Source organism: Dichotomopilus funicola (genome assembly GCF_033296635.1).
Source record: "Dichotomopilus funicola strain CBS 141.50 unplaced genomic scaffold C8A04scaffold_27, whole genome shotgun sequence".
NCBI lineage: Eukaryota > Fungi > Ascomycota > Sordariomycetes > Sordariales > Chaetomiaceae > Dichotomopilus > Dichotomopilus funicola.
The window spans coordinates 208,525-222,647 of record NW_026944048.1 but is presented as its reverse complement, the minus strand read 5'-3'; the positions used below and the strand labels follow the sequence as shown (position 1 = coordinate 222,647).

The 14,123-nt window shown below is 54.5% G+C and overlaps 4 protein-coding genes across 4 annotated transcripts; 2 read left to right on the top strand and 2 right to left on the bottom strand.

Moving 5' to 3' along the window:
• Positions 1–156: 156 nt before the first annotated feature.
• C8A04DRAFT_28213 (uncharacterized protein) lies at positions 157–1,480 on the bottom strand (the record flags this gene model as incomplete). Its single annotated transcript, XM_062780564.1, has 3 exons — positions 157–178; positions 258–1,043; positions 1,329–1,480. 3 exons carry the CDS (start codon positions 1,478–1,480, stop codon positions 157–159), a joined length of 960 nt encoding a protein of 319 aa, XP_062637465.1.
• Positions 1,481–3,503: 2,023 nt separating this feature from the next.
• C8A04DRAFT_36929 (uncharacterized protein) lies at positions 3,504–4,929 on the top strand (the record flags this gene model as incomplete). The annotated part of the gene is made up of 2 exons (XM_062783699.1): positions 3,504–3,572; positions 3,631–4,929. 2 exons carry the CDS (start codon positions 3,504–3,506, stop codon positions 4,927–4,929), a joined length of 1,368 nt encoding a protein of 455 aa, XP_062637464.1.
• Positions 4,930–6,680: 1,751 nt separating this feature from the next.
• Positions 6,681–8,466, top strand: C8A04DRAFT_28211 (uncharacterized protein; the record flags this gene model as incomplete). The annotated part of the gene is made up of 2 exons (XM_062780563.1): positions 6,681–6,854; positions 7,042–8,466. 2 exons carry the CDS (start codon positions 6,681–6,683, stop codon positions 8,464–8,466), a joined length of 1,599 nt encoding a protein of 532 aa, XP_062637463.1.
• A 1,785-nt stretch (positions 8,467–10,251) lies between these two features.
• Positions 10,252–12,723, bottom strand: C8A04DRAFT_36928 (uncharacterized protein; the record flags this gene model as incomplete). The annotated part of the gene is made up of 1 exon (XM_062783698.1): positions 10,252–12,723. One exon carries the CDS (start codon positions 12,721–12,723, stop codon positions 10,252–10,254), a length of 2,472 nt encoding a protein of 823 aa, XP_062637462.1.
• Positions 12,724–14,123: the final 1,400 nt, after the last annotated feature.

Genomic DNA, 14,123 nt, shown 5'->3' with positions numbered 1-14,123 from the left:
GATGACACCAACGTAGAACTCCAATGGTCGCCTAGCCCGGAACGACACAGCAAATCAAGATAATCGAGATGGGGTGGAGGACGGTGAAAGAGAACGACAAATAGCAAAATAGCAACTCCTTTAGCACATTCGACCGTTTAGTTCCTAGCTCGGGCTCTATGCGTCCCCATAAGTATACCTGCACCCCCATGTTAGCGACCCATGCTTTTCTCGTCTTTAATGATGGACCGAGGATTAGAGAAACGGCCAACACTTACTCAGTCTCGTACTCCCCTGGTGAGGCCGCATTATTGTGTCCGGCCAACGCATTTAGCACAGCTTCATCCTCTAGTGTGGGCGACTCTTGTGCATCATCGCCGAGTCTCTGCCGCTTCGCTATGTGCTCGCCTTCAGCCTCATCCCCGTCCTCATCATCGTCGCCGCCGCCATCATCTTCCTCTCCTAGCCCGGTCGAGTTCACCGAGGCGGGGACGATCTGCACCGGCTGAACAAGATCTTGGCTGACCTGCTGGGGTGTTGGCGTATGGATTTGCTGGTCGTGTTGTTGTTGATGATGCTGTTGCTGTTGCTGTTGCTGTTGCTGCTGCTGCTGCTGTGCGAGTTGGCTGGCGGGGAGAAGGCCTTGGGGAGTGGAGGGAATGTTTGACGATATTTGGGCGTTGGAAACGCTGACAGTAATATCGGAATCAGGGGGAATTTGTGCGTTGTTGACACCTTGAAGGCCGGGGAACTGGGGGTGGATGGCAACACCATGGGGAATGCCGGCGCCGAGAGCACCACCGGGGACAGGAGGCGTCGCTCCAGGAACGTTGGATGCAATGACACCTGGAGGTACTCCAATTGGGTGTGGCCCGGGGGGGAGCGTAATTCCAGAGGGTCCTTCGGCAGGAGCATCGCCAAGGGGGTGTTTCCTTGGGCGGCCGCGGCCCGGACCTGGCCGTCGGGTGATGGGGTTCAAAGTAGGGTCAACCCTCCGAGGGGTCTCGCTGCTGACCCCATGCTCTGTTTTGTTCTGGGCCCGGCGGAGGCCTTGAAAGTGTTGGCTACGTCGATGTTAGTACGAGCGTCAGCCTTGATGGCATTGAAGACGATAAACCCGGAACATCATAAAAATTCGTTGGTGGCGGTGACGATGGAAACGAGGCGTGACCCCAAGCAACGTCGACGACGGGACTGGATATTTATCGGGGATTTGACAAATGACAATGGAAATGGAGAGCAAACGAAAATGATCTGGGAGGATTACATGATGAAATACCGAGTTGCATACAAAGTGTTCCATACAGGATTACATGAAACGGGATTTAGCAGCAGCGAACAACACTTACCGGCATCCTTCGTTAGTGAAACCGTAGCCCAACGACCGCATGTGGTTTCCGATTGTAATCCATTCGGACCCGCTGATGACGCCAATGTTCTTCACCGACAAGATGGTGAAGAAGAGGTCCTTGTCGGCACGATCATTCCAATTCTTATTCATCGTTGAGGCGAATCCAATCGAGATACGGATTTTTCTCAATGCGCGACCGATGGGAGTGGATAAGACGTGGAGGGCTTAAAATTGCTAAGGTCTGCTAAGGAGAGATGGATGCCCGGTGGGCGGGGGAGGAGCTCAAACAGCACCACAGGTGTTCAATCAGCTGGTGCCGAGAAAATGCCTGACCAAAAACCAGGGTGGGTCGGATTGCTGCGAGGTTCCACGCGTTGCTGCCTGATAGGTGCCTCAGGAAGAAATCCGGACAACCTTTGCATGGTGTGGCCTGTTTGTTTTTAATGAGCTGTCAGATGATCGCGCGACAATATCGCGCCATGGGTCCAGCCCACTGTGGACCCCGACGCGCCGTTTGCCTGATAACGTTCCGACCCGGCCGCGGCCCATGTCAATCGGGGAAAAATGATTTGTTTTCAGTTGGTATTCAAAAAGACAAATGGCGTTTTCTGCAGAAAATGAAGACCGTTTAATACTGTGATGCTAGCGTCGCTTGTGTTCATCTTCCCCGCTCGTACTTGCCGATTAACATCGCCGAGCCGCGAAGCTTCTAATCCGGCCAAAGATAGGCAAGAGCGAGCCCTGAGTACCTCGTGTAAAATACACCCGACAAGAGAGAACGTGAGGCCCAACCTACTGACCGCTGATTCACAGCACCTACCAGGGAGGCAGTTCCAATACGCTTCTCGGCAGGGTCTGCTCCCCTCAATGCCCCATAACTATTTTTCTTTTTCTTTTTCCGATCCAATCCGTAGCCGAGACGCGGTCTATTGGGTTATTTAGCGGACAGACCTGCTTGGCCTTCTTGGAAGGCTTCGTAGTGTTGCTCACCGGCCCGGCACCGACGAGGCCCATCGATGAGGCAAGGTTCCGCCGACCAGCCGCGCAACGCCGCATTCCGGAAGTTTGGTGACAGCCAAATGACTCATCAGTGTGATGCTTCTGTCTCGCAGTAGACGTACGCAAGGCTACCATCCGCCCCCTTGGTATGATTGTCCTCTTTCACGCCTTTTGCTTTTTGGTTGGCTTTGATACTTTCTGCCATTTCTGGCTGCCATGCGAAAGTCTCCATTTGTTTGCTTCCAGTTCCATTCATTCAGCTCGGCGAGTTGGAACAATTGGGTGCCAACGATCTAATTCGTCAAATGTTCGTAATCATTCCCTGAAGGAGTGTCCTCGTCGTGCAAACCAGGGGAGGGGAGGGCAGGGCGTCCTTGACCGAGGGCAGGGATCAGCAGGTCGTGAGTGGGACAAAACCACTTTACGCGGAGGTGCCGCGGTGGCGCGTCACGCATTCCCCTCCTTCGCACCGCCATCACCAAATTTTAGTGGGTGGATCACTTTCTTTTGTTGAGTGCCCCCACCCCCATGCCGGTGGCCAGGCAACCGTCCCTATTGCTGTAGCAGCAATCGCCAGGGTGCTCAATCCGGCCAGGTTAAAACAAGGAATAAATAGGGACTGAACCAGAGATTTGCGCTTGGAAAGGAGAGACCTTCCCATCGGTGCTTTCAGCGTGCTCTGTAGGCGCCTTTCTCATTCGGCAATGGCTTTGCTCCGGCGGTGCCTTGTTTGACTGGGGAACAAATGCCAGACAATCGGCCTCGCCTTGCTTTCTAGGGCCAAGGGAGCTCTCTTCCCCTCTCTCCCTTTCTCGATAATGGGGCCTTTCTCCGGTGCACTCCAAAGCCTTCGTCACCTTAGGTTGTCAGCAGCGATCCTCTTTTTATCGTGAAACAGCCATATAACCCACCAGCCTCATCACCTTCACCATCCAAGTGACTCACTTCCCCACAGTTAAACAGTGTGTTTCGGCTACAGTGACCCTTGCCACAGCTCCTCCCCGTAGTGGTCAAATCTCGTTGTTCGGGTTCATATTGGGCAGCCTCCCATCACTACCAAGCCTGGCTTTACCTTTCTCCCCCCGTCCTTGGTTGTGTCGGCTGGCCTTCGACCGCTCCTGTCCTTCCCATCGCCCGGACAGAGTGTTGCCCGGCCTTGAGCAGCACCTCCATCATGTCTAACAACGACAATGTGATGGCGCGCTTCCTATTTGCGATCCTGCAGCAGAAGTGCTTGAAGGATGTGAGTTGAGAAGGGCACTCCAGTGGCGGATGAGAACTAACAAGGCACGTTCAATTAGATTGATTGGAATAAGGTGGCCCATAATCCAGTCCTCGCTCAAGAGATCACCAACGGCCATGCTGCCCGCATGAGGTACTCGCGGTTCCGCGCAGCCATGCTAGGTCTAGAGCCTCAGCGTCGTAACCGCACGAATGCCAACAAGAATCGTGTATCGAAGAAGAAAAAAGATGACAAACCACGGCCGAAGAAGGATGACGAAGACGAAGAAGGCAGGGCTAGCGGTAGCGGGATTGGTAACATTAAAGCCGAAAAGGCCCCTGACCCGGGCATCAAAGTTGAGAAAAAGAGCATCAGCCATATTCCCACCAAGCCATTCCGACATCCAGCATCGGTGGCGTCACCAGCCATGGTGAAGCCCGAGCCGGGCCTCGTCAACCTTTTCAACCATCTCCAACAGCCTTCGGCCCTTTCGACGACCTCCGCCCATATCAAGCAGGAGAACATTCCAATCACGAACACCCCAAGTACCACGATCCATACAACCTCGGCGATGCCCGAACCCGCACCGTTCGGTGTCCACAACGCGACTCCTTCGACCTCACCCTCGATGACTTCTACTCCCTACGACAACCGGATGCAGATGCGTCTTCTTACACCCTGCAGTGACTCGGACGGCACGCTCACCACTATGCAAGGCTTCATCTCCCACAGCCCGCCGCCGCCCGACATGCTTCATTCTAGCCAACACCATTCGCATCCTCATCACCACCTGGCGGGCGCTGGGTCTCCACCCTTATCAGCGGCAGCCCCTTCACCATACGATTTCTCGCAACACCAGCTGCTTTGCGACACCACAGCCGCCGGATCATCGAGCCCCTGGCACTCGCAGCAGCATCTCCACCACCACCATTCTTCTCATGCCCACCATGACAGCCAGCCCCAGACCCAAGGCCTTTCGGCGATGTTCTCACCCACTCCGACATTTTCCTTCACAGGCGGCATTTTTGGCCTAGAGGGGGGTTTCGCCAACACCGGTAACAATGGAACTAACAACAACAACAACAACAACCCCTTTTGTGGCAGCGATCATCACTTCCAAACCCAACCCCGACCACACCAAAACCAACACCACCACCATCATTCCGTAAGCGATAAGGACGGCCATCACATCATAGATGACCCGTTGGGGCTGCAGCTGGGTATGGGCATCGACGCCACGCCCAGTTTGTTCCGCGAGAAGGAGCTAGAGCTGGAGATGAGCCGTAATGGGACCAGAAACGGGAACAGCACGGGTGATAATGTCAACGCCAACGGCCTGGCCCGGGGGGGTTGGGACGGGGAGAGGCTGGGGATTTGAACAAGTCGAGATTGGTGGGTGATTATCCCTCAGATTCCCGCCTGAGGCAGGTGATCCGCCAGGACAGTGGAGGATAAAATTGTGACCAAGCGGGTGGACAGGAATATCCAGCGGGAAGATCCCATGATCCCTTTGCCGTCTACCGCCCTCTTCTTATTGCGTCGTATGGTACCTTAATTGCTTTTCCTTGCTTGGATATTGGCTTGACTTGACTGGCTTGGTTCGGATTTAGAGAGTGGGGGGTATTTTATTTTTGGTATTGCCGCCGAGTTAGGACATTCCTGAGAGCTGTGTCTCTATCGAGTTCGATGGTAGTACCATGGCGTGGCATGGCAGGGAGAGCTCCGGGTGATGTAGAAACGACATGAATACGATGATGTTGATGGGAGCGAAGAGGTGTGTGTCGTTTGCCTCGTTTCCTTGGTCGTTGTCCTCGCTAGGTATGAACTATGGAAGGGGTCCCCGTAGCGTGGTCAGCCGCTATCTCTCTCTTGTTCTTGAGCCAGGAGCTCTCATCGTTTCTTTGGCTTAGTCCTATGATTTATTTACCGTCAATGATCAACTTCACTGCCCCCGCACCTCCTGTCTTGCGTGGCTTCCGCTGCCGAGCATGTGGATGGGACGCTGGAAGTGCCCAGACTGCTTTGGTCGGCTCGACAGGCCATTTGCCGTGATATTTTATGAATCTCCTGTTGGTAATTGGCAGTCCCTTAACATACGAGGCCGGAAACCCCTCATTGATGTCCCGCTCTTGCCTACCTACCTATCTATCCCCGAGTAACTGTCAGGCCAAACAAAGGTTGTCGCCTTCCCACCTAGACCTGCCCCCATTGTTTACATAGGTGGTGAGCCAGCGAGTGCCTGCCGTGCCCTTCTCCCTCTCACATCATAACGCCGTCCTGAGTCCCACGATCAAACCCTAGGGCACATCATCGGCATTATTCCGACGGGGCACAAAGTGACCCCGCGGTTTATCCTCTTCTTTCCAAATTTCTCGACCCTGTCCAAACAAACCTCTAGCCGCACAAAACCACCACCCATTCTGTGCAAATTGTCTGGTGTTTTGCAACCTTTCGCGAATAACAACATTTGCCTCTTGCAGAGGGATCGTCACGAGCTAAAGGTGAGTTACTCTATTCTTTCATCTACTGATGCTCTTCTACCTCATCATTTCGTTATTTTTGTTTCGTCCGCACTTCCATGTTTTCTAAAACATTAAATGGTATCTTGGGAGGTCCTTTTGCCTTCCCTTTGTCTGCACTATTGCTGTTAATAGCCGCGTCCTCATCGCATCATTCTCCTGTTTTCCTTGCTTTCCATCGGATGTTCTGGTGCCTTTTCAGGTGCCCTGCTTGACACGTCGTCGGGAGCTTGTCAGGTGTTTTATATCATGGTCAATGACAGGAAGCTTCCGGAACACCAAAGACCGGGGCGCCCTGGCGGTTTCCTTGGTTCTGTGAACTCCGCCGCTCCTAATCATAAATAGACTTTCCCGGATATCCGGGTCTGGCGGAGACGTTTTCCTACTGTATTGTACCCCTTCACACCCCGTCACAACGTTTTTCAACGCCCAACTTTCAACCTTGATGTTGGCGATTACTTCTTTCTTCCTTCTTCTAACCGCTCGACTATTCTTCTGACACCAAAGCTTCCATTAGCACGCGACTTGCCTTCAGCAGCGACAAACCCATCGCCAAAGCACTTCCTCTTCGCAGTTTGAAGTCAAAAAATCAACCAGCAAGCAGTGCAAGATGCCGCCCAAGGCGTCTGCCAAGTCGGGCGCTGGCCCCGGCGAGCCCAAGCAACCGACCGCTCAGGAGGCTCTCCTGTTCTACACTGTCATTAAAAACATGAAGGGTAAGCCCGACATTGACTGGGCTGGCGTGGCCGCCGACTCGGGCTTCAAGAACCCTGAGACTGCCAAAGTAAGTTCAGTATCTACTATCCCCCAAAATGATTTGCTGCTCTCTTCAAGCTTCCCGGGAATCCTCCTTCAAGGGTGTGGATTTGACCCGATCCCACCGGACTACCACGGATCCCATTTGTGTTGTCGATGAGAAAAGAAAACATTTACACCGCATATTTCAGTCGATACTAACAATTCGATCACAGGTTCGCTACGGCCAGGTCAAGCGCAAACTCGGCCTGGACAGCTTGACTGCTGCCAACAAGGGCAAAAGCGCCATCAAGGACGAAAACGCCGTGGGCGAGAACGGTCTTCCCTCCACCCCGTCTACCGCGCGTACTAAGAAAACCACCACCCCGGGCACTGGTGCCGGCATCAAGAAGACCACTGGCAGGGTCGGTAGCGCCGCTGCCAAACGCGGTACCACCACGGGCGCCGGTACCTCTGCGGCTGGCGGTCGCAACGTTCGCAAGGCCAAGTCCGAGGCCATCGTCAAGATGGAAGAGAACAGCGAGGCAGCTAAATTGAGCTTTGACTTTGAGGAGACTGATGGCGATGCCGATGCCGAAGTCGCACATGGCAATCATGATGATGATGATCTCCTCAATGCTGCCGCTGGCACGCCCACCAAGCCGAAGCCGAAGGCTCAGAAGCGTCTCACTACCACTGGCCCCAGCACCGCTGCTACGGATACCATCTCAGCTAAAAACGACAATGCGCTTGAGTATGCCGACTTCCCGACCGTTCTTCCCGAGGCAGTGCTTGAGCGCCGTGCTATTCTTGTCCGTGGCGATGACGGCAAATGGATAGATTCGCCTGCCGACGTTGAGGCCCATAAGGACTGGCTGTCCCGTCTGCCCGCGAGCGCCCAGGCACACTTCTACACCCAAGCTCACCGCGCCGAGCGCCGAGCATCCGGTGAGAAGGAGGGCAATTTGGGTGACAATGGCCATAGCACCACCAAGCCTACCGATCGTGGTATTGGTCACGGTATCGGTCTTGGTATGGGCAATGCCCCCGGCTCTACTGGCTTTTCCCTCCCCAACGTCTATGGCACTCCTGGCAACCCCGGCAGTCTCGCCGCGGCCACCACAAACCCGGTTGCCGGCATTGACATCTCCTTCTTGGACGAGCCATTCAACACGCCCGTGGGTAGCAGCGCTGCCGGCATCCCGCTGTCCGGTCTCCACGGCATAAACACCACCACTGCGGTCGGTGCTACTAACGACCTTGGTGGCGGGCGGACGTCCTACGCCCCGACGCAGGCGGGCAACAACAACACCCATTTCGACATGGGTGTCAACTCCATGTCCTTCTTTGACATGGGGCTTGCGGACCGCCGCCCGGACCTGCTTGACAATCTTGATGACAATGCCAACGGCGCCGGCAGTTTTGATCTCCACGGCAACAACAGCGGTAGCGGTAATGCTACCGGTACTAGCTTCAGCACCACCTTTGGCACCGGTCGCCACGGCAACGTGCACTCTCCTCTAATGCACCCTACCTTCCTAGACCCGTTCCGTGCCCAGCACCATCGTCCCGGCCATGATCTGGGCGTTAGTCTCAGCGGAGACAGCTACAGTTACGGCCATAATCAGGGAGCTGAAGACGAGGACGAGTTCCTTATCTAACCTAACGGACGGGCAACTTTTCTATTCCGCCACTATGACCGTCGGATAGTTCGCATAGGCAAGCGCCTTTTGGCTTCATGTGCCCATTTGGGATGAGCCCTTTAAAGCGCCTTTTGGTTTCATGTGCCCATTTGGGATGAACCATTTGAAGCGTAGGATGTCCTGAGAAATTGGAATGGAACGGGATGAATTACGGTTACGTCGGGCTCTTTTCCCTGCCGTCTTTTTTTTTTCTTTTTTTTTCCTCTATTCTGCCTTTTGTTGCTGCAGTAGAAAAATGACTAGGAGGTTATTCCACAATGCGGGCTTCACCAGTAAATGTCCCATAGACCTTGGCCAAACTGGATTTGATACAGGGACGTTGTTTCGGATCTACCAAGGAACATTGCCATCCATTCCAAAGCCCACCACCGCCTGACTCGCCATCAACCGCTTCCCACGACCCATGGAAACAAGTCTAGCTCGGAAACGTCACCCTTCGTCACAAAACCCCCCTAACTCAATGCGTCGTGAAAGCGGAAAAGAAAAAGAAAAGAATAATTAAGAGCAGCGGCAAGGCCACGCCTCTATCGGGCCGACTTGCGTTTGGTATCATTGGAACAGCATGACAAGATAGAAGCCGTGAGTAAGGAGACAAACCCATGGCGAAAAAGCTTTTGAAGAAAAGGAACACAAAGACAAGGCTTCTCCATTAGAGGCGTTAGGAAGGAAAAAAGGAAGTAAAAAGAGGAAAGAAAATGGGCTTGTACCAACAAACCCCCAACCAGCCCGTCCCGACATCCATCCGTAAAACTGTGTATTGTTGCGCCACACTCCCTCTTCCCCCATGCCACGTCCTGTCCTGACTGGGGCGGCTAAGCTCAAGTCATTTGTTGCCTCGTACTAATCACAGGACAAACAAGAAGGAGAATAGGCACCGAGAAGCAACGGGAAAGAAAATCGTCAAGTCGCCTCTCACAACTCCTAAGGCCTTGTCCGCGCCCGCTAGTCCGGCCTAGCCATCATTCGCCGAAGGCTCATTCATTCATCAACGCTCGCTCGAGCACATGATGAGGCGGATGAAAACAAGAAGTATCATCTAGCATAAGAAGACATGGGAGGGAAAAGAAATTGAAGAGTAGAACGGTGAGACAAGGCAATAAGCAGTACTAAAAATGGAGAAAACAAAATGTCATGATGGTATCGTCAACTTGCATCCGATCCTTGTCACACTCCCCGACTCCTAATTCCTGTTGCTATCCGTTTTCCAGTGTAGTCAGAAATGACCCCACCAATACTTCTAGAGAAGCTTAAGCCGCCGTGAAGAACAGGTAAATAGTGGAAGCTGCTTCAAACCCCAGCAAAAACGCCGTCGCCATCGCTCGTCGTGCCCGAGACCAGTGTCCATGACTATGGTTTGGTGTATCGTGTGCTGTGTTCCCTGTGCCCGTGCCCATGCCCGTCCCAGAGTGCCCACCCGGCGTTTCAAAGAGAAGGAATGATCTCCTTGAAATGTATGTGATAAAGTAGCCCATGGGACCCCATACCCTCCCGTTATTTTGAGCGCCAAATTAAGAGAGAGACGGAGAGTAATATCGGCGCGATAAAAATAGATAAATCGTACAATACAAGAACCTGCTTTGCTACATCTTGAGGCCTTATGCGGTGTGCGTTGTGTGGCGTGACTGCCGCAGTAGGATGATGTTGGGGTGAGAGAGACGGTGATGGCGGCCGTTAGTTCCATGGATCAACTTAGCCAGCCGCTTGAAGGTTCTTACGGGGGAGGTTTGGCCGGTGTTCTGAGAGTCAATACCTCGACCCATTTAACGCGTGTCTAGGCCTTTCCTGGTCCCGATCGCGCTCTCGATCTCGGTCTCGGTCGCGTTCGCGGTCCCTGTCCTTGTCCCTATCTCGGTCTCGATCGCGGTCTCGATCCCGATCGCGCTCACGCTCTCTATCTCTCTCCCTATCTCTCGGTTTGACAACATCTCGCTCCTTCTCGCGCTCCTTCTCGCGTTCCTTCTCTCCGCCTTTGATATGGATTTCCGGCTGCCAGCGCACCCCATCCTTGTCCGCCCAGCGCTTCATAATCGCCAGGGCAGAGGCCACTGCGTCGCCCAACGACGTCCACGGCGCAATAAGGGTGCGCATCCTCGGCTCATCCACTCGCTCCCACATGGCATTGGCCTCGCTCCACATAAGGACTCGATTCCGGTTGTACTTGCACCAGCGAGTAAACGTAGCTGCCGCTACACCGGGATCTAGCGTCGCAAAGGCATTCGTGATTTGCTCCAGGCATACCACATGCATTTGGACGGCAAGGGCTCGGAGGGCCCGGTTGCCCTGTACTCGGTTACGCAACTCAGATAGGTGCGGGAGCAGCGTTTCCCAAGCAGAAACCTCACAGACCTTACGCTCTAACATACGTGACTGGTTTAGGGAGTCGAAGGCAACCATGTAGGCGAGAACCATCTCAAAGTGTAACGCCATGGCGCGGCGCTCCTCGTTAGCGGTCATGCTCGCCGTGCCGCGGTCCCGCAAAATGTCGTCCCGCGCGTGCTTCAGCCGACTGCCGAGGCGCTGGTATTCAGTATGCCGCTCCTTGTAGGATTCGGCTTGAGCCATGGTCTTGCGGTCTAGAGGCTCCGACCGGGTGGGGGGTCGGTTATCAGAAGCACTGGGCGTGAGGCCTGTCGTCGCCGCCGGGGTGTTGCTATGTCCCATTGACTGGCTTGACGTTACCCGAGACATGGCTGTAGCGGTTGGTTTGAGTGGGGTTGTCGGTCCGGCTGGTTTGGCTGCAATGGCATCAACGGACGCCTTAGTCCGTTTAGAAGCACTTGTATCATGCGAGACGTCATCTCCAGTCCGCGGCCGCTTCTTGGCCGGTGGAGGCGTCGCTTCCACACTCTGCGAGCGCTCCTTTTTCAATGCGTCCTTGGCGGACTTCGAAGGGAGACTCAAAAGCTCCTTCACCCTTTTGGCTGTGCCTTTTTTGTATTTAAGAGTAACAATCCTGGATGGTCGGCCAGATCTATCCTCTGCATCCAGGGTCTGTCCAGGACCCACGGCGACTATCGTCTTCCTTGCACTTCCGGAGGAGTCAGACAACTGGTTGGACTGGCTTGACACCCCCTTGGATCCTGTCTGTTTTCGATCCTTCTGGGCAAGTATCTCTTCGATGATCGGTGGCAAGGTGGGTGAGAGGAGCACTGGTAGTTTAACTTCCTTCCTTGATTTCTCTCTCTCCGGTTTTGGTGCCTTCACCCCTGACCTTATCATGGGCAGGACCACTTTCTCACTCCCGTCCTCGAAGAGAGAAGGGGGGAGGGGCGATAATAGCCGGGGGAGAGATGACTTGCCCAGGGTCTCTGGCTTTCGAGGGGTTGAGGTTCCGCTGTCCGAACGTGGCCTTGATCCGTTGACCTGAATAGTAGATCGTGGTGATGATGTAGTTTCGCGTTCTCTGTCGGTCGATGAGGGAGGCATTCCGTTCATCGTCGGGTGTAAAGTGTTCGTCTTCATCTCCCTTGGGGGCTTTTCTGGGGCTTCCCTACCCCGCGGCGAGCCCGAGTTAGGCGGCCGTGGTCGGTCCATTTTAGCTGTGATGGTTTCGCCTTTGGTACGCTTTGGAGGGGGCAGATCGCTGCTCGTCTCGGCGGCCCGTTTGCGGCCCTCTAGCTCGCGTTGCAGTTTCGTCCGAGATGTCTTAGATCTGCTGGCGTCGTCTGTGCCTTGTGCGGGCCGCCTGGGCGCGTAGGCCACAGATCTGTCTCCGTTGATTTCTGGCCTCGGTTCTGGACGAAGCTTATCCAACCGCGCGTCAGCGTGAGGTGACACAGGTGCCCGTTCAATGACTTTCACCTTCTCCTCCTTTTTGGCGTCATTCTTCGGCGGCTGGAGCTTCGTGTGGACCGTCCCGATTGTCTTAGTCTCTGGTCGGGTCGAAACGCCGTTCTCGACTGGCGACACGGATTTCTTTCTATTCTGGTAATCGGTAAATGACAGTTTCTTCTTGGTCTCGCCTTTGGCGAGCGCCTTGACGGGCATCGGGGGTGGGGGCGGTTCGTCGCGAATTTCAAAGCTAGCACGTGTGGTGAGAACCCCGCGTTGCGCAGCAGAGATGTAGGTCATGTATTGTAGTGCACTGCTAGGGCCTCGGAACCACCAGCCGTCTGACTTGGGAAAACGGCGATCGAACGACAGTGAAAGATGGTGCGGGCGATCTGGTAATATGTGCTGAGCCACTTTGTGTGCATTTTCCGCCGCTCCATCCATCCTTCCCTTCATTGCTGGGACATCGGATTCGTCACAAGAGAGCCGTGTCCCGTGGTTGGGTTATGGTATATGGTGCTACTAGGAAGAGATGGTGATGGGGAGTTTGGTGCAAAGCGATGGAAGAAGGACGATTAGTCGGCCGGGGGTGTACTGTTGAAAGCCGAAAATGAAGAGAGAGAGAGGGTCGGGTACGGGACCAGGATGGCTTTCGAAACCAGTGGCCGCATGCAGGTCGATAAAAGTTGGCAAGTGTCTGGGAAACCGCTTGCAGTGTCTGCGGGTCGGGCATCTCAGTTAGCCCGTGTCATGGTCGAGAAGATCTGAAAACCACCGCGCCCAGCGTCAGTGCCTGGAAACGGACGCGCTGAGTTGTCCGCCTCGCCAATTGAGCAATGCCTTGAGCCCAACCACGCGCCAACTCCCCAGCCCACGTGGTGTATCACGTACCCAGATTCTATCCAGAACGCCCACCGCAGGCCGTCTCCACCAAGATTACGGCACGCGCACAACCAAGTTGACAAGAATTCCTCAACCGACCGCGTCGCAGGACTGTAGTCGCCTCAAATTGGTTGTGTTTTATCCAGATCTCCTCGTAGGGATCGTATGGTGGTCGACGGAACACGGGCGCATCGCTCGAAGTGGCGCAGGCGCCTCGTTCGTTCGTTGTTTGTTGTGGCCGCCGCGTGTGATGGCCACTTGAGAACGCAATCGCTGCGGGTCAAAGCAAGAACAAGTAGCGGTAATCTGAATACAGGAACAGCGTCGGGCTGCGATGTGCCGCGAGCCGGCTCGTTGATCGGTATCAGATGGCGCAGGACTCGGCAGCGGTGATGTGATGTGACGGGGCCGGACGTGGTGGATGTGCGCAGCATGCCGAGGGTGGGATTCCGCGCGCAAAACAGTGGAGAGAGTTGCAGGGTGTTGGGTGCTTGTCTGGTTTCCCGCTGGGCAAAGGGATCCCACGCTGCGCAAAGGTGGGTCCCCACGCCAGCAACCACCACCCCTGCAGATATCTGAGATATCCCAATTCAGGCCCCACGGCATCTGCCACTCGGCCGTTTCCGCTCCTAGGTGGTATTATTGACCACATTCTACAGCTTTCTCTTTTGATGATGAGACGATGCATTTGTTTCAATTACCTCAGTCGTAATTGGCTTCCATAAAGAGGCAGGCATGAAGTAAAGACAACTATAAGTCGCCGGGGATGTTGAGGCATTGCTCGAGGGCCGCACACGGGAATTTGCCACAAAGCACTGTGTTTCTGTCCAGGTGTCATAGGTACCGAGGGGGCCGTCTGTACGACAAACAAACAGACAGCGACAAGAACAGCATAGCAGGGACCAGCCGCCCTAAATATTAAGTGGCCTGAAACTAAGATCTTCCTACCCTGATAAATTGAA